This window comes from Thunnus albacares, chromosome 13 (genome assembly GCF_914725855.1).
Source record: "Thunnus albacares chromosome 13, fThuAlb1.1, whole genome shotgun sequence".
NCBI lineage: Eukaryota > Metazoa > Chordata > Actinopteri > Scombriformes > Scombridae > Thunnus > Thunnus albacares.
In genome coordinates, this window is record NC_058118.1 from 8,139,064 (window position 1) to 8,165,657 (window position 26,594).

The window sequence follows — 26,594 nt, forward strand, 5'->3', positions numbered from 1 at the left end:
AGGCTGGTGTTTGAACCATCAAGAGAATCTACTCGACATAGCAGCTTATAATTTCTTGAGCCATCATCCAGGCCAATCATCCATACAGACACCCAATTTAGGATGATGAGCTAATCATAAACAGCTACCATAGGGATCATCAGGCAGGCAGTACCATTCACTAACCGCGTAATGTAAATGTTATAGGGTTTAGTTTCAGTGTGCAGGTTTATTAATATTAATAAGAGGGTATTTCTCATTAAAGATACTGTAAGAGGAATTAGGCCCAGGACACGCCAGAAGGTTCAGCAGTAGTTTTGACATCTCAGAGTCAGTCCTCACACCTTAGTGCTATAGTCACCTACATTGCCCATATTTCCCCTTAACCTAATTACGTCTTATTTAAGATTTTTTGTGCGGTCATTTTTGGCCTTTTCATGTTATTTGAAAGAAAAGAAGCAGCAAAAATTGAAGGAGAGAGTTAGAAACACTGAAAAAATGTTAGCCACCAATCATGTCTTTACCTGCTTTTAGTCAATAAATGTAACCAGAACTGAGAGTCTAGAGCTCTGCTAGCAGCTCTATGAGACTGTACCGAGGCACAGTGGTGCTTTAAGCTAAATGCCAACGTCAATATACTAACATGCTCACAATGATAATGCTAACGTGTTGATGCTTATAATATTTACCATGCTCACCATCTTAGTTAACCATGTTGGCATGTTAAAATTTGCTAATTAGCAGCAGACACAAAAGTGCAGCTGAGGCTGATGGGAATGTCATTGGTTTTGCAGGTATTTAGTCATAAACCTAAGTATTGCTCAGATTTAAATTTTGATGTGAAAATGTCTACCTGCTGGTGGCACTAGATGTAAAGTCAGGGGGTCACCACAGTCAGTAAGATTTATCCTCTGAGAACCATGAATATCTGTACATATTTTAATGGCAATACATCCAATAGTTGTTGAAATATTTCAGTCTGGACCAAAGTGGTGGACTGACTGACCCAGTAAGGACCCACAAAAAGCAGTTGTCTTTCAAACACATCATATGAAAAACTAATTGTTCCACTTTCATTTAACCGTTTCAAACATGATTACTTTCATGAAAAGTGTACGCAATTTTATTATGCTATGCATTTTATCTAGTCATGACTATTTGTTTTCAAAATGTTTTTGAAGTGATCACTTATTGTTCTGCTAGAAGACTCTTTATAGATTGCTTTAATAATGTCAAGGTAAGGGGTGAAGCCAGCAGTACTGTTACCCAATCAGAGGGACTGACAATAAATAATTCAAGTATTAACTGAATGGTCCCAAAACAGCCTGTTTGATAAAGGTGGCTGTGGAAAGCCAGAAACCAAATGACTTTTGGTGAAATACCAACAAGCTTAGGTGAAAACAAATTCCACTGATGTTTTTATTGACATACAATGTACCACTTTAACATCCGCCCTGTAAGATATCTACTGTACATGGCAATTTATCATCCGTTTTGCACTCAATAATCAATATGCCATTGGCAAGAAAACAACAGTCTGAGCATGGTAGTCAGTTTTTGGCAACCAACAAGATTGTTGACTGTCAAAACATCAGCTGAATTTGAAATTCTATAAGAATTAAATGTACTTCAGATGACTTTATTGTATTGCTCACAGTGTTAATTCTCACACTGTGATTTAATAATAATCACCTCTGTTGCCATAGTGATAGCTAGAGGATAATTTGTGCATCCTGACATGATGCCCACCTCCAGAAGTCCCAGTGCTGTAGTAAGCCATTGGGTAGAGTGTTGGAATATCTGAATATGCCCAAAGCAGATTTTAGGTAATGATTGAAGCTTAGAGAGTCTTTTTGTCATATTCAGCTGATTGCATGACTAAATTTGAAGACAAATTATGCTTATGGTATAAAAGCTTCAATAAAAGTATTTTCTTCTTTTTTAAATCTGTTTCTATGGATAGCACCTATTTACGTATTTATAGGGATAGTTTGTTGCCATGGTAATACCACTTCCTTAAACAAGAGCAGTAAGAAAATGTTGTCACATAAATGACTCGTTCTGTAAAATTGTACATTGTTTTTCACTTTTAGCTGTTATCACTCTGTTTATCTGTCTTTCTATGTGTTATCAGTAATGTATAAATGTAGGGCATCATCTTTGTGAGAGACAACAGTTGCGTGTTGAACACAAAATTAAGCCTTTGTAACCTACTGCAACTACATCTACAGTTAAAATGTGCAAATACTATATGATGAAAATCTTTATACATCAAGGAGGCAATTAAAAAAAGGTCATTGTAACATCCAAACAAATTTTCTTGAGGAATAGCAGTAGGTCTTCTGTGCTAACCTGAGCTTTTACAAAATTGTGGGAAAAACACTTATTTGCTTTTTTGCAGTTAGATGTAAAAATCATTACTGCTCTCTATCAGCAGCCAGTTAGCCTAGCTTAGCGTAAAGTTAGCATGGCTCTGTCCAGAGATAACAAACTCCAAGTATTAGCACCTCTAATGTCCTACCTCATTTGTGTAATCAGACTAAAATGTAACAACGAGTTGTAGTTTTGTGGGACTATTTCTTGGTCAGGAACAGTGACATCTTGAAGTCTCCACTCAACACCACAAGACTTCTGGAAGTTACTGCTCTGGGTCAAGATCTGGTCTGGTTCCCCCTATTTCAAGTCTTACGGCCAAGCTAAGCTAACTGGTAGCTGGCTGTAGCTCTCTACTGGACAGACATGAGAGTGGTATAAAACTTCTCATCTAACTCTCCGCAAGAAAGTTACTTTCCTAAAATTAAAACTTTTACTCTAATGAATTTAAATGAATCATTGCAAAATGTTGCCATTTATATTATATTGTTAAGCTGCTAACTAGTTATTATCAGCTATTGAATTTACATTTTCATTCACGAACTGTGAGAGATAGTCACTAACATGTAAATGCTCTGCCAAAGTTCAATTTCTTTATCACTTAAAGGTATCGAGTCTTACCTCATGAAACATTTGCAGCTTTATTCAGCCTACATTAGTTACGTCGGCTTCGAGTCTGATTATTTTCTGTTATTGGTGCATCGGTGCCACCAACTGTTACCACCCTTTGCCGTCAATATGTGCTCATGGTGAGCATACGCATTCTCATGTGCATGCTGGTAGAACACATGACCATTACACTAACATGACACTAGTGGTCAAAACCCCTACAGGGCATAATGTACCACATCTATATCAGACATCTGTTGGAAACATTTCCTATAGTGATATTGGCTGACATCTGAATAAAGTCAGCAAACAAGAGCAGGTTGACACATTCAGTGACTTCTTTGAAAAGTAGTGAAAACTATTTACACGCTGATATGGTAATTGTGCAGACATACTATGTTTGCCTCGGGATGTTATGATCCCACCTCTCTCACTCACTGCTTTTGCATAAAATCCTAACAAAAGGATAGACTAAAAGATGACTGTAGTTGGCACTTTGTTCATCAGTTATTAATAATATAATTAAATCATTTCTAAGTATTCAGTTTGAGAAAAATATAAGTGTTTTGTAGACACAGTTTTTAAATGTTGGTTGACAATTAGCGGAGAAATGCTTATTTAAAGATCTAGAGGTTATTTTAGAGGACTGTTGTTTTTCTCCCAACTTGTGAAGTGCAAGTACAGGTAGCGGTTTTATTTTGAGATGACTGTGGTGACAAAGTGAGTGCCTCTGTTTTACTCGAGCAGGGTCAAAATATGCAGAGAGAGAGAGAGAAGAGAGAAGAGAGAGAGAGAAAGAGAGATTTGGTGCTTTCTGTCTTCATCTAGGGAACGAATGTACTTTGACATCTCTGGGGAAAACTGTTACTGGTTGCCTTCACAAAGTGCGATGGAAAATGGCCCTACTCCTCCCTTTTTTTTTTTTTTAGAAAGAGATGGGTCAGGGAATATGACAAAGCTTCAGGGCATTTAGTGTAGTGGGAGGAGTGGGGGGAAGAAATGGGATTAGAGAATATAAGAGAGAGAGGATAGATGGGTCTTTTTAGTCAAGTGGTTTGCCGGTTAATATTTTAGTGCCAGTATTTGGAGAAACATTATAATTAACCAATACCTTCAGGAAGGGCCCCATAGGAAGAAATGATCTTTGAGACGAGGCATTTTAATGAATCAGCGCACATCTTTACATTGACAATGGATTTAAGTTAGTTTCATACCATCATAGTTTAAAACAGTTTGTGTTGTTTGCCTTTTGACTATCTGATAGACATATCATGGTCAGTTTCCTCTCCAATAGTGCACTAGTTTTACATTAGAAAATTTGTTTTTTTAACTCTGTGATGTCATAGATTAGTACAGTCATGACTGTCTTACTTCAGTGGGAGAGTTTCCTGACCCTGATACCTCAGGGTTGTAAGGATAGTACAGGATAGTATGTAGTTTCATTTGGACCCTATTATGATAACTAATATAGCGGTTTATCAAAGCTCTGACCAAATTGCACTGTTGAGATAATTAATAACATATTTTGATTATGTGATCCACTGATGCAAATTAAATCATCTGGTATTGCTGGCATGTCTACTTTGTTCAGAAACGTGTAACTATTCCATTCAATTCAACTAAAATTGAATTACATGTATTCACTACATTACACTTATGACTTTATTGTAACTCCTGCATGTAGTATTTCATCATAATGCGGTGGTTGTTTCAGATGTTGCTTTCTACAGTGAACTTGAAAACAGACGTACTGACTACTGATTGACTGAGTTCGCTGAAAAATGCTGTTAACTTGTACTGTGTCCACATATGCATGCAGTACCCACCACACAGCTTCCAAGCATTTAGCAATATTATACACCCAGGTGGTGTTTAACACATGCATATGTGCCAATACGATTACATTTGCAAGCACAATAGGTACTTGTAGTTCAGGTAGATTCATGCATTGAAATGTGTGATGTAGTTAGGGATTTTGATGTACGTACGTTCATTGGATATTTGCCAGTAGGTTTTGAGGGAAAAGTGCTTAAACTAATAGACACTTAAATCACAAAATGCTTTACAGAGTGTACTTTTGATCAAAACACAGCTAGTCCTTGTGGTCTAAGGCTTGATCAGATCCTGACAGTATGCTCTGCAGGAGTGCGTCTGACCCTGCCCAAGCATACAAACAAAAGCGCCTGTTTAAGCCTTAGTCAATGATGCTCTTGACTTTATGATTGCTTCGGGTCAGTGAGCCTTCGGATGCTTGGAGTCCGTTATGCTTTCTTGCAAGTTTAGTTTTTTATTTGTTTTGAAGTGTGAGGATACGCTGAAATGTTCAGAAGCAGTGTGCAATGAAATATTTAATAAACTAAGTGGACATTGTGCTTGGCGAAGACTCGCCCATACAAAAAAAAAATCAGATATTTGTTTCATCAGAGCAAACTGCAGTGTGATTTAAGCATACCCAATGCATGAGCTTCAATTGGCTAATTGGTCATCAAACCAAATGCTTTTAGAAATTATTTTCATCAACATATTTGTTCAAACAAAATGTTTCATTCCTCTCTTATTTAACAGAATGTACAATGAGCTCCATGCTCTAAGTAATTGGCAGACACACAATTTGTGGGTCTATGCTGTTATTAGAGTGACAATTACCATAGTTAGTGAGGGTAAAGTGCATACAGACAGATTTGACTGGAATGTATTTTTAGCCATATCTAATAATCAGAGGAAGGTATCCTGTAGCATTTTTATGCACCCAGTGCATTTATTTCAAGTTACTTAAGAAATGTGGACAGATTAGGGTTATATTACTAGTTTTATACATTGTTATACATTTTCAAATATCTTTATGGGCTCTGAACTGCCAGTCTGCAACCCATGACTTTTTGCTATCTACAGTAACTGTCAAAATCCTTCTTCCGTTCTCTCTGCATTTCAAAGTGTTGTATTTTAAGAGGATTCAGAAGGGAGGGAAAGTTGTTGTAGATCTGTTCCAATCAAAGAAAGACAAGGTGTTGACTTTATTTATTTATTTATTTTTAATCTGTGTCTATTATGTGAGCCTATGCAGTACATCCATTAGCTGAGTCAAGAAATTAATCACCCTGTCCTCTGTGAGTCACAGAGGACAGGGTACACATAACTGTCTGTACCTGATCCTGGTGTTTTAACATAAAACGTGCAAATTATATCACATTATTACCCCCCAAAATTAAGAAATTCCTACTGATGACTCAAACCTGACACTTCAACACTTGAACTTCAAAAATATGTTTAAAGCTTCCTACACTTCCAGTGACTGTAGCTCATGGATGTTGTTGACTCAGGACAGCCTTGAAAAAGAGAAGAACTGTTAAAACAAGTGATTTAAACAGATGCGCAAGGACAAATCTGACAAAGAACAAACAATTAACTTCTTGCTTCTTCTGACCAGGGTGGTATAAAAACTCCTCATTGCATTTCTTGTCACTTCTGTTTTGTTCTTGTGTAATGAGTCAGTGAAAAGGATGTAGACAGAAAGAGTGTCAGAGAGAGAGGGTGTCATGGAAGATGGAACAGGAAAAGCCCAAATATACATGAAATTATTGCAAACCCATACCACTGCCGTCCTTCATTTAAGAAGTAGAGGGTCGTAAGTTCTCTTCTACCTTTTAAATTTGACGAGGCACGCGATAAAGTACATACTGTAGTAGAGCTGTTTTCTCTGTTGTTTATGATCCTTATGCTAATGGCATTTCTACTATTACACCATGGAACATTATCTGAATACACTGATTCAGCACAGCCAATCACTGAACAGTTTCCACTGTTTCTATTTTCTTTGTCAGCAATTCATATTTTACGGCCTAAACATCCTCACTCAAGCAATGCAAGGCTGACAAGGGTTGAAGACGTTGGGTGTTTAGATGTTAAGGATCGCATTAGGACTAAAAATGTGAGGAAAGAAGGACATTTTGTAATGAAAAAATACTGAGAATCATTGTCAACAAATCTATTCACTCACAAAGACCACTGCCTGGGGGTAGCAGCTTTTGAGTCGTGGGTGCCACTTTTCTTAGAACTAAATCTTTCTTTTGCTACTTGCTAGACAAGGTATCAACTGAGGAACAGACAAAGTAAATAAAACAAGTAATATGTATTTGAATAGACTCTAGTCTTCAGCCCTCTCTGTAGTTCTGCATCTAGCTTCTTCAGCGTTCCTGTCTGTGTTGACCAAAGAGAAAATTTGCTTGTAATGTGATGCTAATATGCTAATAAGTTTGTATGGATGGAAACAAATCTGACAGAGCTGATACTAACAAGATTAATAAACCCTGGGTTACCATATTGAAGCTCAGGGAACACACTAGCACATGATACTGTACATGGTAATTATTTAAAATATATAGTAAGCACAAAGATGTGAAATAGGCATATACATTAAGTCCTAAAACATACGATTATGTTTTAGGACTGTATCTTCAATGATCATATAGCCCCACAGTATGTCTGAAGTCAGCTACTGTTGGTTACTGCGGGTATAGTACATGGGCACTGTGAATGGATTATCCTTGTAAACCTAAAGTTGTCTGAATATTGAAGTGGGCTAAGTGTTTACAGTGCATGTAAGGGAGTCGTTGGGCATAGCTGTTTACATGTCTACAGCATGTACTGTAATCATGTAAATGAGGCTCTTCCTTTTCCTTTACATGAATTGCTAGCATACAAATTAGTATGGATGAGTGCATTTCCTCAGTGTTGTTTCAGAAGCTTCTCAGAGTAACTGATCTTTATCTTCTGTTTTTACATACATTCTTGAAGCAGCAAAAACAGATTTAAATTTGCTTTGTCACTGCTGTATTGTACACTATAGAGTAGCCTATGTATTTCTGCAGTAGTTTGTTTGAAAATGTCATTTTTCATTAACATAGTTTACATTGGCAAATAATGCATAATGCAAGTCTTCCATCTGATGTTGGTTTTTTAACCTGCAATATTGCATTCAGACGTATGAGTGGAATCCATGTATCCGAACTGCGAAAAAATGTGTTTTGCACTTAAAGGTACAGTGCATTTTAAAGAGGAGAAGGTTACTACTAGCCATGATTGATTCACAACTAAAACAAACCTAGCTAACACCTTTTAACCAGAGATAATCAGTGAAATTAAGGCTGTAAAATAAGAGGTAATCAAAATGAATTTAACATTATCACTACTCCATAAATTTACTTTGCTTGGTGAAATATTTTGATCAGACAGAGCACACAAAAGTGTTTTCAGAGTACAGTGGTTGTACATGATCATCTTTTGTACTTTTTTAGTGACATCAGATTTTCCTTTGTTCCCTCAGGTCCTCCAGTCATCGTAGGAATGAGCATCAACATAGCGAGCATCGACTCCATCTCAGAAGTAAACATGGTAAGATACCTCTGCTTCTTATGTTATTTGTTGTTATTTTTGGTTCCTTCCAAAATGTGTCCAATTCACCCTCACATTGAACAACCAGTAGGTAGTACCAGTGAAGTACCAAGACATGATCTCTCACTGGCTTCACACCCGCAAACACGACCAATTGTGTTGTCAGACTGAATGACCAAGACAAAGGTAGCACTACAGGAAGTGTATGGTGATGAGCCAAAAATTTACACATCTTTTTACTGTATGAAAACTTGATTTTCACAATAACTATAAAAATAGAGGGTTCTTTTTCATTCACAGTACACAGTTGTTGTTTTTTTATACACACTACTCTGCAGGAAATACAGCACATATTCTTTTTCTCTGGCACAGACTTGAGAGCAGTCAGAAATGTAGGCTGACTAGTGAAGGAGGCAATATGGCTGGTGTCTTGAGTGATGACGTCATTCTGTTTCTTAGCACTCTCTTTATTTCACTCAGCATGACATAGTCGCTCATAGCGAAGCTCACTCCTCCCACATGTGAGGAGACAGCTTTTCAATGTCTTTCTTTCTTTCTTTCTTTCTTTCTTTCTTTCTTTCTTTCTTTCTTTCTTTCTTTCTTTCTTTCTTTCTTTTTTCTTTCTTTCTTTCTTTATTCCTTTCTTTCGTTTGTCTGGCCTTTGCTTCTGGAGTGATCAAATGATTTTCAAAGCAACAGCAGACTTTGTTTTATATGTGTTCATGATTTTCCTGAAATATCTTCACTCTTGTACCGTCTTTGATTTATGAGATTAAGATGCCAACATAGGAACACTTTTGATTAATAAGTCAAAACATGTACTCAGTGATAACAGATATTGTGTGCATTTTAAATGTAACATGATAAATTGCTCCTTCAGACTAAGTAAAAATCAGATAAATTGCTCGATATTTTTGTAGACAGTCAAGTGTCAAAATGTTTGTCATGTGTTTTTCTCAAAGCAATGTACAGTACCTTTCCTCAAATCTGCATTTGAAATTGTTCATTTTTAATGACAGATGTGATAGAAAAGATTGATTAATTTGTTTATCAGTAGTAGGGCTGAGTGCTCATCAAGAGTTTTGTGTTCATGAATTTGGTAACAAGTGATACTTTTCAAAGAAAACACTTTGTATCATTAACAACAAATGAATCCGTAAGGAATACTAGATGTCTCCTATGCATCATGTCCAATCACATCAAGTGTGGGTGATTTTTTTTTTTTATCTTAATTGTTAGAAATAGTCTGAGATATAGCGCCAGAAATTGTGCAATAAGATTAAGGTAAGTATTTATGGTATAACCATCACCTGTGTGTGGCCTGATGTCTAATAATAAGCACACTGAGGGCTCAGCTTGAAATGTGCATGCATTAAATAATATTTTCTGTCATGGTGTGCAGACTTTTCTGTTTGTTTTAAAATATTTAAGGAAAACAAGAAATACAGTGCTTCTAGTCCATTTAGCACAGCTGCCAATGTTACGTCTGAGCTGTACTATGTGTTAAATGAGTTACCAAAATAAATGGCATGCAGAAAACTGGTCAGTACCAGCTGTGCTAATGCCTGCCACCGAATGTGATGAGGAAATAAACACCTTTCGTTGAAATTAATTTTACTTAAGCACACAATATTCAAAATCACTGTAAATTTTGGACTATGTGTGTGGTAAATTAAACCAATGTGCATCTTTCGTGGTTCTGCCCGTAGACTACAGTACTTTGACCAGAGGGGCAATGATGCATTGGCTGGCAGACATTATGTCTCCACTTGAACACTTTTTCAGTTAGATACAGCTGTATTTGTTGGTTTGCTGCCCATGTCCTATTCTACAAATGCTGAGCTGATTAGTTTTTCTGACTCTGTGTAAAAGCTAAACAATTTTCATCATCTGAGGGCATTACAAATAGTGCTGTATTCCCATATAGCAGATGCATTTCTTTTATTGCTGTTGTAGCCTTATCAAAGTTGCACATTCCACTCTTTGCACTTCATTAAATTACATTGTGTTAAAGCACTGAATATAGGGATTTATCATTTTTTACATTTACATGCTAGTACACACACCACCTTGTTCTTTCCTCTACATAAATTATGGTAATATCTGTTAATTGTGATTTTAGAACTGACATTGAATAGTTTTGTTCTGTTTTTTTGAACCAAGACGTAATGTGCCTGCGATCAGGTCTGCTTTCAAGTGTTACTCCCAGTTTGATGAATGCCTACTATATCTAAAGGGGTCACTCAGGTCTATATGTCTAGTTTCATCAGGCACTGGAAACACTAACAAAATGTCTTTACAGACAAGCTTTTTCATAAAATTGTTAGAAGAACTTGTGACTTTGTGTACAGTCAAATTGTTTGGTTTTTTGTTTGGTTTTTTTGTCTTTGACTTAATGCAAGTTTTTTTTTTTCTTTTTCCTAGGACTACACCATCACAATGTATTTCCAGCAGAGTTGGCGAGATAAGCGTTTAGCCTATGGCGAGCTGAACCTAAACCTGACTCTGGATAACCGTGTAGCAGACCAGCTTTGGCTCCCTGACACCTACTTCCTTAATGACAAGAAGTCCTTTCTTCATGGTGTGACAGTAAAAAACCGTATGATCCGACTGCACCCTGATGGCACTGTCTTATACGGGCTGAGGTAAGAACAGTGTAAACCTAACATGCCAGAACAACATTTATACAGTTATACAGTTATTTTTTATTACGTGCAGTGATTTCATACACTCTATATGGCTGGTCCAGTGGTTTACATGAGCATTTCTGCTTGTAATTTGTCCTGTTACGTCCTGTTTTGGGGGCTGTGGGGTTCTATTTCAACATGTATCTACAACTTGAACTACAGGTACAAGTTAACGTTTTCAGAGCTGATTTACAAAAGGAAAAGGAATGACATGGCTGTTGATGTTTTGTGTAACCAGTAAGATTTTAATCCACAAAAACTGACACAAAAAGTAAATACTCAATAGTCTGGAACAGATGTCCACAGTGATAATTGTAAATCCATCACTGCATGTATGTGCCAAGTGGGTGATATTTTACATATTCTATATGGCTCCAGTTGGCTCTTGCAGTCCAAAGACTGAACAGGTTCAGGTGAATTGGACACTCTAAATAGTCCCAATGTGTTACTGTGAGTGTGACTGCGTGTTTGCCAGTCCAGGGTGATTCTCTGTCTTTCCACCAGTGCATGCTGGGAGTAACCCCAAAAAGGAAGCTATTACAGTATAGAGAAGGGACGGATGGATTTATTGTGTCTTTTTTAAATTTTACTTTTGGAAAGATTTAATAATGCAAGAAGAAAATCTGGATGTACAGGAAAAATACCCCTGCTGGGACGTTTCACCCCTCTCTAACCCTAAACAGGTACTGTGAATGGTCCTCTCATCTCTCCTCAGCACTTAATTGACAGATGGGAAAGAGCTGTGTTTTTTTGCAAATATTGTACTGCCAAAGACCCAGACATACAAATAATAACTTTTAATTAGATAACTGCTGTTTTTGTCATTTGCCTCTGTCATGTGGCAGTAATACAGCAAGCGATAATTTTGATAACGTTTGATCACAAGTGGCACCAGAAAAACAAGCTGCTAGTATGCATCAATTGGGCCTGTGAGAGGATAATCATGACAGATTTATTTTTGGACTTTATTTTTTATTTATAAAGTTAATAGTCTACAAACTTCTAAGTGTGACTCAAGACCAACAATAACAATATATTGGAAGAAGGGAAGGGCACATTCAATCCAAAATATGTTGGCCCAGAAAGCTAAGAAAAAAAAAAAAAAAGGTTCAAAATGCTCACCACCTAAATGTCCCAGATCAGCATGACAAACTAGACAATTCAGTCAACAGTAAATGTGTACAGAGGGACTCATTTAAAATCCCTTGGGGGCTTCTAAAAGTAAGAAGTGTCCTGAGGTTTGTTCAAACTCAGGATGAATCGCTGCAAGTCATTAAAATAAAGTAGTTTGATGGAGGCAAGCAAGCTGGGAATGTGTTTTGTTCCATGAATAAAAGGAAATGGCACTGACAAGGTTTAGATCATACGAAGTAATGAATTATTAATGCAATAATCAGTATTCAGAAACTCTGAATTACTGAATTGGTGCTGACACTAAAGGAGATATGACAGCAACACGTTTTTTTTTCTTTTTCCTTTTATGACTCTTCACAAGGCTATTAAAGTATCAGCACAGTAGAAATGCAGTCTCTGTGCTGTTGAAGAGCACACTGCAAATGTCCGCCAGATGAATTTTCAGATTTGTTCTTCAACCTGTATGACAGTTGCACATGGGCGTGGCCAGGTAATCTTTGCAATTTTGGTGATCAGGTGTAAGAGTGCAATTCTGAGAATGAGCAGGATCAGGATGAATATATTGTTTGCTTGAGGAATACATTTACAGCAGGTAGAGTTTGGATGTGTCTCAGTAAAGACCAATCAAATCAGAGGCAAACTCTGCTTTAATCCCATTAAAATTAAGAGCTTTGATTATTTCGAAATGTGCACTAGATGAAAAACTATAACAGTATATGTGTGCCACCAAATAAAGCAGGTAGAAACACAGGAACAATTTCCTGACAATGGTACCAAAATCTCACTACACTACCTAATCTGAATAAACATTCCCAGCTGCTCTGCTCAGTGTACCTCAGCACATGCAGGTTCCTCTGGAGCCACAAAAGTACCAAGCAGGCACAAGCGTAGTGAAATGAACTCATGCCAGAAGAAAATGGCATTACACCTGCATTTACACCTCTACTGGCTTTGTGCCTGCATGAAAACAGAAAGCTAAGACTGTTACTAGGGACAGTAGCGTCAACCATTTCTGCAACATTTCATCTCCAAACACACTGCACAGGGTTTTACTGTTATCATCACCCTCTGCAGTAATGGTACACCACAGATGGCGTCAAGCCCTTGGATCCGTCCTCCAGACCATTTTTTTTCCAACAGTATACAGTAATTAGAAGAAGAGCATAATCTACATGCAATGGTGATTTCAGAACCTTTACCAGCCTCCTGTAAGCATGTAATTAAATCGCTTTGTTGAAATGTTTGACTTTGCCCAAGGGTTGTGTGTGAACATTTTTTTTTCCAGAACAATAGATGTGACTTTAACAATAGATGTTGTATTCTCACTTCAATTCATTTGGATGTTGTGCCTCTCAAGTTTGACCGCTTGAGATTTTTGTTGTCTTAACTGCATTTTCTTGTAAAGACTGCCTGTTTGAATGTATCCCCATGTGCTACTCTTGAGTACAATAGAATACAAAGTGTGGACAATCACGTTACACACTCTGCTGCACCTTGTGCTGCGCTCTCACCTATCCACTCACTGTGAAATGTGCTGATACTGGCGTTTGTCTGTTTTTTTGCCTTTATTTAACTCGATTCCTACTGCTTACAGTGATTTTATTCAGAGCTGCGCTGATTTGTGTTGGTCAACCAGTTTTATTTTTATATTCATTTGAAGTACAAGCTGACATTCTCTCTGCTTCACAACTGCGTCCTCATCTTTTTACCCGCTGATCTTGAATCGACTGTTGAATAGTGCATTCTCTGTACCTGCAGTCTCTATTCTGTGGCTAAACTAGTCAGACTGCACCAGTTTTTTAACAGTATTGTCTTTTTTTTTTTTTTACAAAGAAAAACTTATGCAATCAGAATCATTTTATGTTATATAGATGCTCTAATCACAAAAAATTCAAAGTGACAAAATAACAAATAATTTGGTATTTCACAACTAACTTTCAAAGAACTGAAATCTGATTTTGACTGTTGAGTGATAGACTTAGTTAATAATTGTCCTGAATTTTTTCAGATTTTGATGCATCGGCAGTGTTTGGGGATTGCAGGTGGTGCAGTAGTGAACATTACCAAGTCAAGAAGTTCCAGTTCAGATCATGTTTAAGTCTTTTTGTTTTTCTTATCTTTAGCCTGTAAAGCACTTTGAATAATCTCTATGTATGATAAGGTGCTATATAAATAAACCTGCCTTGCCTTGCCTAAGTCCTTCTGAGGTGACGGGGCCTGTGGTTATGTGAGTACTACTACTACTACTGTATGCCACAGATTCCTCCCACAGTCCAAAGACATGTCAGTTAAATGGATTGGAGACCTCACATTTTCTAAAGTGTACATATATTTGCCATTAAGTATTTAATGGAGCAACGATGGTACATGTGTACTGTAGGTCCAAAAGTCAAATCCAATCTGGAAAACTGCCCCCACCCATCACACTAGAATTAATTTTGTTCTTGAGATGCACTGTAGCAAGACTTAAATCTTGTGCTTTATTTTTCTGCGGAGAGGAGGGAGGAGGCTGGATCTGAAGACTGCTGAGCATTGTGGGAGGTGCAGGAGAGCATTTGGGTGTTGCAAAGAAACAAAGTCATTCAAAACATCAATAAAATAAGTCGGTGTCAGTAGAAAGTGTAGATCCCGATGTGCACGACGGAGCAGGTTTTTCTAACTTGCCAGTGAGTTGAGAGGCTGAATCATCATTAGCAAACTGACAGTCTAGTTTGGTAGCACGCTGGGTCTTGTGAGCACTGAGGGCTTTGTTGAGTTAAGCTTTCGCCAGATGGTGTTGTCTCTCTTCCCATTCCTGTGAATCCACTCTTTCATATTCCTCTGTTTATTAAACCACAGTGTAGTACAATGATCTTCTTTGGTAAGCGAGCTACCTCACAGAAAAGGATACAGAAGTAGACTGCGTAGGTGTCAAAACTATTGCTCACATATCTGAAGAAGGCCTCCCTGTCTGGAGTGCCGAGCCGCTGGGATCCACCTCCAGATTGCTTTTAGTTGTCGTGTAGCGCTGGCACAAACATGTCTGCTCAGAAATGCCAGGAGTGGCCTGTAAAAATAAATGGAATGCGCCTTTAATAGTTGGACAAAAGTTTTACCTCCTCAATAGCTACAGTCTCCACCACACCAATACAAACTGACTAATAATTGCGTATCATGTTGAAATCTATAAAGTCAACAGACTGCTTAGGGTTGGACTGCAGTGCCTGCTCAGGTCTGAGGCTGCTGCTGACCATCTCTGGCGGGACTGTAAGTTGCTGACCTACATCTGCTGACATTTCCAAATCCCAGGTCCTCGTTGTGAGCCATCCTAAACTTGTGCCTACTCAATGACGATTCTCCCCTGACTTGTTAACTGTCACACATAAAGGCAATTTTATTCGTAGTGGGTTTTTTCTTCTTCTTCTTCTTCTTCTTTCTGCCAAGGGGTAAAGAATTCATTTCTGTCCATTATTCCGAGTTTCTGCTACCAGGATTTTACTGCTTCACTATTCTACCAGGGGTATTGTCCTTAAAGAACAGTAACTGTGTCTTGACAGGATATGTCTTCCTGTTTATGATCACAGAGGACGCACGGGTCTCGCTTCAGCTTAAGGCTTGAGGCAGCACATTGTATAGTAGGTTCTCTCTATATTTTATTTTGTCCCATTTTTCATTGTGTACAGAAAGATGCAGCTTTGATTATATATTTACTTTACGATTAGTTCCCTTTTTGAGGCCACAGTTTGCAGGTTTTATGAAAGGCTGTGGTTATAATGTGTTTCCATTACAGTATGCTTGAAATTAATTGTCATTAGATTTAATTTGCTACTACTGTAAAACTGCATATCACCCACTATGCACACACATTCTGAGCCATGTTATTAATGGCAACGTTGCTTTTTAATTCAACTTTTTGTATGGAAAATCATGATTGCCAAGTGACCTTTCCTATTAATGTAATTAGGCATGATGTTATCTCCTCACAGTGTGTATCAGTAGTAGCCCTGCTGTACACTCTCAGCAGAGGAGCGCTGTGAGGCAGCAGGGAGGTGCAGTACAGTAGAGTAGAGCAGAATGCCGTTTGAGCAGCTTAATGCTTGTGCAGCAGAATGCAGCTCAGTGTCATTGTGAATAATAAATATATACCTGTCACACATTTTGTTTATGTATGTTTTTCTTTACCCTTCTGGCACCTTCTGCCATCATCAGCCCCACATCCTTTTGTGTTAATCTGGCCCAATCAGCTTTAGTGGAACATATTTTGTTTTCCAATTACCTGCCGACAGCACTCTGTTCACCCCACCATGACCAATTTACACACTCTGTGTTCAAGCAATACATTTCCAATGAAAACAGCTTATTATCTACTGTATTACTAATTCTGGGTATACTGTAAATGGTTGTGTACATTTGCATGCTGCATCCACGTAAAACCACACAATGTAGCTGCATTGGTGACTTTGACTAAAACATGATTAATATCCAAAATGTGAAATGTGCTTTTAAAGGGTAAAACTTAATATCACTCTCATCATGCTCTAACATACACACAGAGACATAAACTGTGCACGTCCCCTGTGAATATGCCACTGACACAGAGATGATGAGCTTCACTTACACAGGAGGATGGTAAGCGAATGAAAGCTGGTATGATGAACACATACCAGCTGGTATGAACAGCAGAAATGTAATTACTAAAATGTGCTGCACCGGTAAATATCTCAGTTAAATGCCAAAGACTCCTACATGTATAATTTGTAGCCAAAGCTGTTTTCCTGGGCTACTGGATTTATTGACATTAATAAACTGCTATGCATACATCTTTTCCAAAGCTACCTGGCAGAAATGCATATCTCCGAACTAGCAATAAATAACACACATTGACAAAATCGCATACAGATGCTGAGCAGTTAGTGATCCACAGAAAAGGAAATATGTCTCCAGACTACTCACAGAAACTTCAAAAATAAATCATATTTAAGAGTCTCTGCAAAGGTAGGAAATAGTTGAATTTCACAAAAACAAAAACAAAAAAATGCATTCTGCTGTATGGACACAAAGAGACTCTCCAACTCCCATGACCCTTAAAAGGTTTAAGAGGTTAAGGAAAATGAATGTTCTGCAGTTTCATACAAACCCACTTAGATACAAGTGGTATTGGAAAAATATTTTCATGTGTATTGTTGAACTGCTGTAGTGCTTTCATGTTTTCAACAACAAAAAAAAAGAGTACTATTTTGTGTATTTTAGACAAACTGTTGGCTCATCATTCTGTGCAAACAGTTCATCCACCATACTATGACCTCTCTCTTAACCTTCTCTCTCATTTGCGGGAAAAAAAATGACATGAAATACTCTGTGTTCTTGTCTATCTGTGTATTTGTGATATCATCTACTGTAAGTGTCTTCTGTGTTTCTGTCCTTTTCTTAGAATAACCACCACTGCTGCTTGCATGATGGACTTAAGAAGGTACCCTCTTGATGAACAGAACTGCACCCTGGAAATTGAAAGCTGTAAGTTAATGTAAAATATTCTATTTGTGTGTCTTGCAACTAACTGCAACCTCCAAACTGTGCATACAGCAACCTTCAAATGCAATAAGCAGGTTCGCCAGCTACCTTAAAATCATGACTACTTCCAACAATTAAGTGAGTTGTTTTAGCATTAGATAATTTAGCAGAGGCACTGGTGAAATATTTGGCATCCTGGCCAATGTATGCCATTGTCAGACGTTTTAAATCTGGAGTTGATGATTGCATTAATAACTAAAGAAGAAATCATAGTGCTTGGTGATGTGCATTGATTACTGTTCCAGTGTGACAGATGGACAGGGCCACCACTGGAGACAAAATAATAACATTAACATCGGGGACATTACTTACTTGTCACTGTGGCCCCTTAAATCACATTGGTGTCATGAATAAATATAGTTTTAAATTTGCTCACACCCACCACGTAATTATTATTTTAAATATTTTGTAAAAAAAAAAGTGACTAATGTGGAAGTAACAAGAAAGTAATAATTAGTCATTGGTTAAGAGCCATTTAGAACCTGATTCAGAGATTTATGAAAAAGGGGTCAGTATGTAGTTTCTGAGATGTCTGGTTCAATAAGATCAAATCTAGCAGTTAGTTCTTGAAAACAGTCATATATACAAATACATAATCCTTAATTCAATGTTATCCAGAACGACTGGTCAGCAATTTAGCTTTTGATTTTTTGTTTTGTACTTGTTCCTTGATTTTGTTGATCTTATCATCACATCACATTACTGCTGCATCCCATTTGAAATTGGATTGCATCAAAGAACATTATTAAAATTCCTAAATGAGCAGGGATTATCATACAAACTCTATTTTCTTTTCATTGGTGCTAATTTTTTGTATTTCTGAAAGAAAGTGTATGGATAAATGCCACATACGTGATTTTATGCTGTAGGGTTTTCTCCTTTTGTGCTATTCCTGTCAATTGTCTTTCACTGAAAACAAATATTAAATAATTTGATGTGTAAACAAGTTGCATTAGCTTCCTATTCACATATAACTTATAAATTCACATATCATAGTGTTAAATATTTCAGTGTGCACACTGGTGTTTAAATTCAGGATTTTGGACTTGTATACACTATGAACTTGGGCTCTCTAAACCAGGAGTCAGAGTTGAATTTTCCTTCAAAACAGCCTTTAATATATCTGTAACATCAGCAAGGACACACGTGTGAATTGTAGCGCAGAATCTTCAATTGTCACCTGCATGTGCATCTGTGAACAGGCATGTGTAAGTACATATATCATAGGAGAAAACAATAAAAAAAAAGCAACATTTATGTGATGTTATACAATATAATTTTATTGACAGTTGCTTCACATCTTTTTTTTTTCAAATATTTTAATTTAGATAAATCACTACCCAGGAGGAAAATGTGCTAGTGGTGTAATTAAAAATTGTATTTGCTTGATCATTTTCATTGACCACTCCATCAATCAACACTTGCTCAATACACCAGATATTTGTGGCTCTTGTTGTTCAAGATAAAACCGCAGAGTGTTTACCCTCAGGGACATCAGTGAGCAATGAAATATGGATATGCCATGAATTAAAAAGTTGCAGGAATATGTGCTGTTTATGCTCATGGCATGCTCTGCTTCAGTGGGAATAGTGCACGTTAACCATCAGTTTGATTGATTAGGCAGGCAGTTGTTTCAATTTCATGGACAATGTCACATTTCCTTACCCTATAACCTCAGAGAGAGATTTAATGGTAATGAATCCTGGTCCCTTAGTGAGTTTAATGCCATCCAGGTCTGGACATGGGGTAGTAGAATGTGAAATGTAGTAACACTTCCCGGACTGAGAAATTGCTCTGCAGTGAATGCATACTGGCCTATTGACATAAATCTACTGCTGTGGTCACTTTCAATTGCGCTGCCAGTTGAGAATGTGTAGGAGAGCCATACAAAGTGACACATGTTAATGAATATTCATGCAGGTGGTAATGCATGCAGTGATATACAGTAGCTCTATAGGAGTCTGGACAGTGAAGCATGTGATTGCAGGCTGAAAGAAAAGACAGATTTAAGTCCTAGACAGGAATGTTGTCCATTGAAGGAGGCTTTTTTTTTTGTTCTGGTGCGGTCCTCAGTGCTGCTGTTGTCATACTGGGGGAAACAGAACCTTTTTTCCATTTTTTACTCTAAACCACTTCTCCTGCCATAAATGCAACTTTTACTTGAACACAATAACTAATTTGATAAACTGTAAGAAATTAAATTACTGCACAGTTATGGCAAATCAAATGTTGAAAGTGTATCCACTAACAAAGATTTGTTTTACAATTTAGGATAGGTTTTACAATTTGCTTTAAGTCCGCCTCCACACAAAAATGTGTATTGCTTATTGTTACTTCAGTTGGATGTTGCAGAGTTTGACACTAGAAGGCTGTTTTTACATTCATCTGCTGAAGTAAAAGTTTCCCTGTGCTCACTAAAAAATCGGATTTTTATGCATGTACCTACTAGCAGGATTTGTGGCATCACAACTAGTTTGGAGCCGATTGTCGTTCAGTGCGCAACTCACACAAGTGTGATGTGGAAACTTGAAGCCTCCAGTACACAAACAATGAGCACTGACTTTTCAGTGAAGAAGGAGACATCTTGTGTCCAGCAGTTAAACTTTGCATATTCATAGACTCTGGATTTTTCAATGAGGAAGAATGACTAGATGTCATTCAGATAATTGTCAGATAATTGAATTTTTTTTGTCTGGAGGGGATATTTAAATACGGTGGAGCACTGTCAAAAAGAGGTTTTAAGCAAGGTGCACATGTGAGGAAACTGTCTTTTCATTTTGTTTTACTTATCTTATAAGTTATGGTCAGTAGCAACAAACTGTGTGTTTCACATGTGGGTGACAATATCGTTTAGTTGGTAAAACTCTACAAGACATTAGTTGTCATTAATTGTTCTCACACAGTTTATTTATGACAATATAGTAAGATTGTTACCATAAAGCTTTTTTGGGATGCAGTCGCTGGTTTTCACAATATAATGGTCTCCAAAAGTTAACATATGAAGATACCAAAATTTAATATGTTGTGATGCTACTCAGCTCTGAATGACTGTGATGCATCATAGAGTAAATAGAAACTAGTGTATGATTTGTCAGAGCGACCTCCACTCATCATCCGTACTATTACAACAGACTTCAAATGGAAACATGGTTAACTTAAATGGTTGTTTCTTCACCACATTTACACTCAACATGTTTTGTTTTCCTCTTTCTTCTCTCCTCTGAATTTGCCCTGACCTCAACATAGATGGATACACCACAGATGACATCGTATTCTTCTGGCAAGGAGGAGACAATGCTGTGACGGGCGTTGACAAGTTAGAGTTACCTCAATTTTCCATTGTGGACATCCGCTTGGTGTCCAGGGAGGTCAGATTTACTACAGGTAAGTCTGTGATAAAAGAGCTTCAGACATAATGACGCTGAAGGTGGCTGCTGCTTCCCTGAAATTATTATTTGGAATCAGAACTACTTCAATTAAAACAAAGTACAATAAATTTAGAGACATTGTGTTTGTTGGCACTTTTGTGGTACTGGGAAGGCATATTGAGTAATTATCTTTCATTCATGATACTTTAATACCTTTGGCTGCTACTTATATTTGTTTAAAAATTTTGACTACAATTTCATATTTTTACACTGTGGTATTGGTCATTTTACATAAAGGAATAGTTTGACATTTTGGGAAACACACTTATTTGCTTTCTTGCTGAGAAGAAACTTTCATGTCTGTATGCTAAACATGAAGCTACACCCAGCAGGTGATTAGCAGAGCTTAGTACAAAGACTGGAAACAGGGGGAAACAGCTAGCCTGGTTCTGTCCATAGGTAAAAGAAAATTGAAAAAATCTGCCAACCAGCACCTCTAAAGCTCCCTAATTAACACATTATATCTTGTTTAACAAAGTATAAAAAAACACCAAAGTTTTATAGGTGGTTGTGTGCTGGACTATTTATTGGCCAGGCGCAGAAACTTTTGGGTACATTTTTTGTGACTGAACCATTAATCTTATTTCAGTCGACCCCAGCTACCCCATAATCAACCTCACATTTCTAAAAGGAAGACACAAGTCAAATTTAATGTTTTGTGTTTGAGTTAACGAAATCGGTGAACATTTGTCTCCACCATTAATCTGGAATGTACTTGGGTGATCTAAGGCGTCTTTCTCACACTTGATGAAATATGTATGCTAAGGTATTGATTCATTAAAAGATTTACAGAAACCTGGAGATGATGAGGTCATTCATCACTGTGTGTTCCTCATAGTAAATAGCCTTTTAGATTAAAACCATCACGCTTATCTCAGGCCTTTTTTCTTTGGTGACGAATTGGAAATAAAACTCTAGAATGAAATTTCACTATATTTAGAGCAATTTGTATACTTTCCAACCTAGTAAATATCCTGCCGTGATGTTTATATTGCTTTTGGCATCAGCATTTCATTGTTTTGGTTGTTTGAATTAAAGTGCAATCAAAAGACCAATTAATGTCTTGGCACAACCAGCTGTCATTTTCCTGCAAAATCTACAATTGAATGACTTACAGTGCCACATCACAACCACATGTACTTACATATACTCTTTCCTCTTGTAGTGTAAAGGCATCCATTCCTATTATGCACCTTAAAAATGTCCCTTTAGTCATATTTAGAGGACAGAGAAAGTGCAAAAGAAAAGCAAAGCGGCTCTCTGTGACAATTCTCAGAGGGATGCTGGAGCTGCCTGCCGAGATAGGGGGTTGCAGAAAAATCTGCCGTGTTTGCGACTTTCTGCCATGTTTAATTGGAATCGAACTTGTCCCTGGAAAGGAATCCATCGCTTTGGGGAAATTAAGTGCTCCATCTGAACAAATGGAGAAATGACTACCCTGCGCGTTGTCAAACTGCAGACTTTGGAACTCTTAAGTTGTGCCAACATTTCCCCCTTCTCTCCTTTTTTTTTACTGATGTGTTTTCACTCTGCCATGCTCTTTCCTGAACTATCACTCCATGCTTTCTCCTTCCAGGTTCATATCCAAGGCTTTCGCTGAGTTTCAGGATTAAGAGGAACATTGGATATTTCATCCTGCAGACATACATGCCCTCCATCTTGATCACCATCCTCTCCTGGGTGTCCTTCTGGATCAATTATGATGCCTCTGCAGCTCGGGTGGCCCTGGGTAAGACATAGCCACCACTGCATTATTAAACTTCTAACTGGCCCCATTAAAATCCAGTGATTATCACAGGAACTAACAGCACCTGGTTGTCAAATGTTTAATGTTGCTGTGTACTTAGTCTACATTTACAAGCATATGAAATTATTAATTTGATCCAAAGAAATGTAATCAGTTTAAATATTGAGGGAAGAAAAAATTAATGCCAGTACTCCAGTTTCCTTGATCATCATTTGAATGTACTGTATCAATGACACACCCACAGGCTACAAGCAACATCACTTATTAAGTAAACTAGTGCTGATTGAACACTGAAATTAACCAAATACTGATGTACATGTTAAAGTACATGAATGCATGAGAGACATACTTACTCATAATAATTCCAGTTGCTTTCTCTATTTGTCATCATGTTATGACATTTGTCAAATTTACAATTAGATTAATGTCTCAATGACAAAAAAAGAAGAAAAAACCATCACTCATATTTCTATTTTTGTACAATGGAACCACATATGAGGAGTATTTACAGGCCTCAGCTCTGTGAATTCAACTTCATGTAAATGTCACTGAATTAAATTTTTTGTTCAAAGCACAATCCCAACCATCTAACACGAGTTAGAACAATGGATATAACTACAATGTTTTCAAACAGAAATTAGCTGCTAAGTTGAAAGTTGCAAACATTAACGTGGTAACAATCAATTCTCTAAAACTCTCAAAACTTTGTGTATTGGCTTTTAGTATAATTGGCTTGATTAGTTCATCATCAAACAATAAATAAATACAAATATCTAGGTAGCAAACTATCTCAATGAGTGAGTTTCAAAAGCATCTGCATTATAAAATTACAGTGTTGGTGGAATGTACATTCACTCAAGAACTGTACTTACTATAAGTAAGTATAGTAAGTACTGTGTACATTCTGTGGTAATTGTACTTTACTTAAGTATTTCCAATTTCTGGTACTTTATTCTTCTACTCGACTAATTTTTGGAGGCAAATATTATATTTTTTACTGCACTACATTAATCTGCCAGTTACCTCACAAATTCAGATTTCAAATACAAAATTAAGATCATCTAATAAAATATGATACATTTTTTATTAATGAAACAGTCTGTAAAGTAGTTATAACTGGCTACAGCTTACCAGCTACAACATTAAAATGCTGCTTGTGTGCATGAGTAGTAATAATCAAATAATATTATATATAATAATATTACACTGAGAGGGGCCATTCTGCTGCTTAATGAGTACTATAACATTTATGTGTATTTTGCTTATAATGTGTAAAAAAAAAAATGTAAGGACTTTTACTTATAATGGAGCATTTTTACAGTACAATATTGTTACTTTCACTTACAGTACCAGTCAAAAGTTTGGACACATCTTCCCATTGTCTTGAATGAGAAAGTGAATACTTCTTCCACCACAGTAACCTTTGTCAGATATCAGCTGATTTTATATACAGTATTATTAAGTGTAAATGTAAATGTGTTTATGTTTTAAAGAGAGTTAAATATAAATTCTGTATCTGATGGTGAATTCTTTGTTTCTGTGTGTGCCGCTGCATTCAGGTGTGACAACGGTGCTTACCATGACAACAATTAACACCCACCTTAGGGAGACTCTCCCGAAGATTCCGTATGTGAAAGCCATCGACGTCTACCTCATGGGCTGTTTTGTGTTTGTGTTCCTGGCCCTACTCGAATATGCCTTTGTAAATTACGTGTTCTTTGGCCGGGGCCCTGCGCAACAGAAGAAAATCAATGAGAGGCTGAACAAAGCCAACAACGAGCGCACAAGATACGAAGAGAAGCGCCTGAGGGAACAGGTTTGCATCTTCATCTTACCGCCTCTGTTATACTCTAATGTCAGTCAGAGTTCAAGTACAAAACAACTATGTCTACACATAAGATCTCTAGCCATAGTCATTTCATCCAAAGACACATATACAGTATTCCCTCAAGTAATCTTGCAGAAACAAACTGATGCCACCACAACCCAATATGCATTCACCAACCATCATCCATTGCTTTTCCCCCAAGCACTGACTGCTTTTTATCGAGCATAGCCTTCCTCATTGAGATAGCGATTCATCTAACTCAACAGTGGTGTAAACATTCTCATTTCTTATTTAGGTTGTTGTCTATGTTTATGCTGTAGGCTTCATTCATTCTCACTCTGCTACCTTGTATTTTAACATGTGTTTTCCAACTAAATGGGACAAAACTTCAAAATGCGGCATGAGGTAATGACAGTTTGGCAGTAGCAGATGTTGAAATGGTCAGACTGAATGAAGCCCCCTATTTTTTTGTGTGAAGTACTAAATGCTATGCTTATTCAAAGTTGTTCCTGTTAACTTTATGTCTTATGCATTGTGTATTTTAATGAAAATGTGCTTATTTGCCAGTATTTTATAGCCGTTTTAATGTTCTCTTCATTTTTCTTTCACATTGCAAGGACTCCATTTCCGTGCCGTTTCAAACCAACACCTTCAGGTCATTTACACAGCGAAGAAATCTGTATCTCGAGGAACAAAGAAAAGTTGGGGTACATTTATTTAGAAATCATATCAGCTGTAGGCCAGCCCTCACTATAAAGTCAGATGATTAAGGCTGTTCAAATTACTTGTATCACTAATTTATGTCTATATAAAGAAACTCTTTAACTATTTTTGTGGCATGCAAGAAATGACATTCCATATCATCACTGCATTTTGCTTTAGCTTGAAAGTCTGGGGGATGGGTGGGGGGGTTAATATAAGTTTCATTATTGAGGGAAATTGGGGCTACTGCTCAACACTTCAGCCCTCACTGACACTCAGTGTCTTCCTCGCAGGTGGATGCGTATGGAAACATTCTCCTCACCACACTGGAGATGAATAACGAAGTGATGCCTTCTGATGTGGGAAGCAGTGTCAGTGACTCTCGGAATTCGGTCATGTCCTTCGACAGCTCCGGGGTCCAATTCAGGAAGCCCATGGCGCCCCGAGATGGCTTCAGCCACCACTCGCTGGACCGGAGCGCCATGCGGAGCCGGGCCAACTGTCGGCTACGACGACGCTCCTCCAAGCTCAAGTTAAAAATCCCAAACCTGTCAGATGTTAGCACCATTGACAAGTGGTCCCGGGTCATTTTCCCTATCACCTTTGGATTTTTCAACCTAATCTACTGGTTGTACTATGTGAATTGATGTGCATCCCACTAGGAATCATGGGCCATATTTTGAGAGCACATTAAATTGGCTTTGATACAGTTCCAAAATATGTATACACATATACAAGTTGAACATATGTATATGCATATTTCTATATATTATATTTATATATACACGTGTGAAATCTGAAGGACCTTTCTGCTGTACAAAGTATTAATAGGATGACTTGAATGTTTAAGAATAATTGTGAGAGAAGAATTTCAAGGCTTTGAGTTTCTTTTTCCTCCTGAAACAAACAAACAAACAAACGCAAGATCCCACCAGGGGTTTTTGGAACTAAAGACTGCATGATATTTTTGCTAAAAAAAAAAAAAAAAAGAAAGAAAAAAGAAAAAAGAGAAAGTGAAAGCTCTTGAGAGAGAAAAGATGTCTCAGAGTCCCATTGACTTTTTATTGATACTTATTGTAATCAAAAATCCTCAACTGCAGCTCATGAAATCAGTGGTGGCTTGTCTGTTCAGGCATCAGCTGAGTGAGATCCTTGACACCCCCAAC

General features: G+C 37.4%; 1 protein-coding gene across 3 annotated transcripts in view; it reads left to right on the forward strand.

The window, feature by feature from the left end:
* gabrb4 (gamma-aminobutyric acid type A receptor subunit beta4) overlaps positions 1-26,297 on the forward strand; it is an 84,350-nt gene extending 58,053 nt beyond the window's left edge. For all 3 annotated transcript variants that reach the window (XM_044371077.1, XM_044371078.1, XM_044371076.1), the window contains 8 exons: positions 8,285-8,352; positions 10,777-10,997; positions 17,584-17,666; positions 20,970-21,107; positions 22,728-22,880; positions 24,458-24,714; positions 25,344-25,433; positions 25,722-26,297. In XM_044371077.1, the coding sequence (XP_044227012.1) occupies positions 8,285-8,352; positions 10,777-10,997; positions 17,584-17,666; positions 20,970-21,107; positions 22,728-22,880; positions 24,458-24,714; positions 25,344-25,433; positions 25,722-26,075 (1,364 nt within the window). In that variant the 3' untranslated portion in view covers positions 26,076-26,297. The remainder of the gene's footprint in view (positions 1-8,284; positions 8,353-10,776; positions 10,998-17,583; positions 17,667-20,969; positions 21,108-22,727; positions 22,881-24,457; positions 24,715-25,343; positions 25,434-25,721) is intronic.
* The last annotated feature ends 297 nt before the right edge of the window (positions 26,298-26,594 follow it).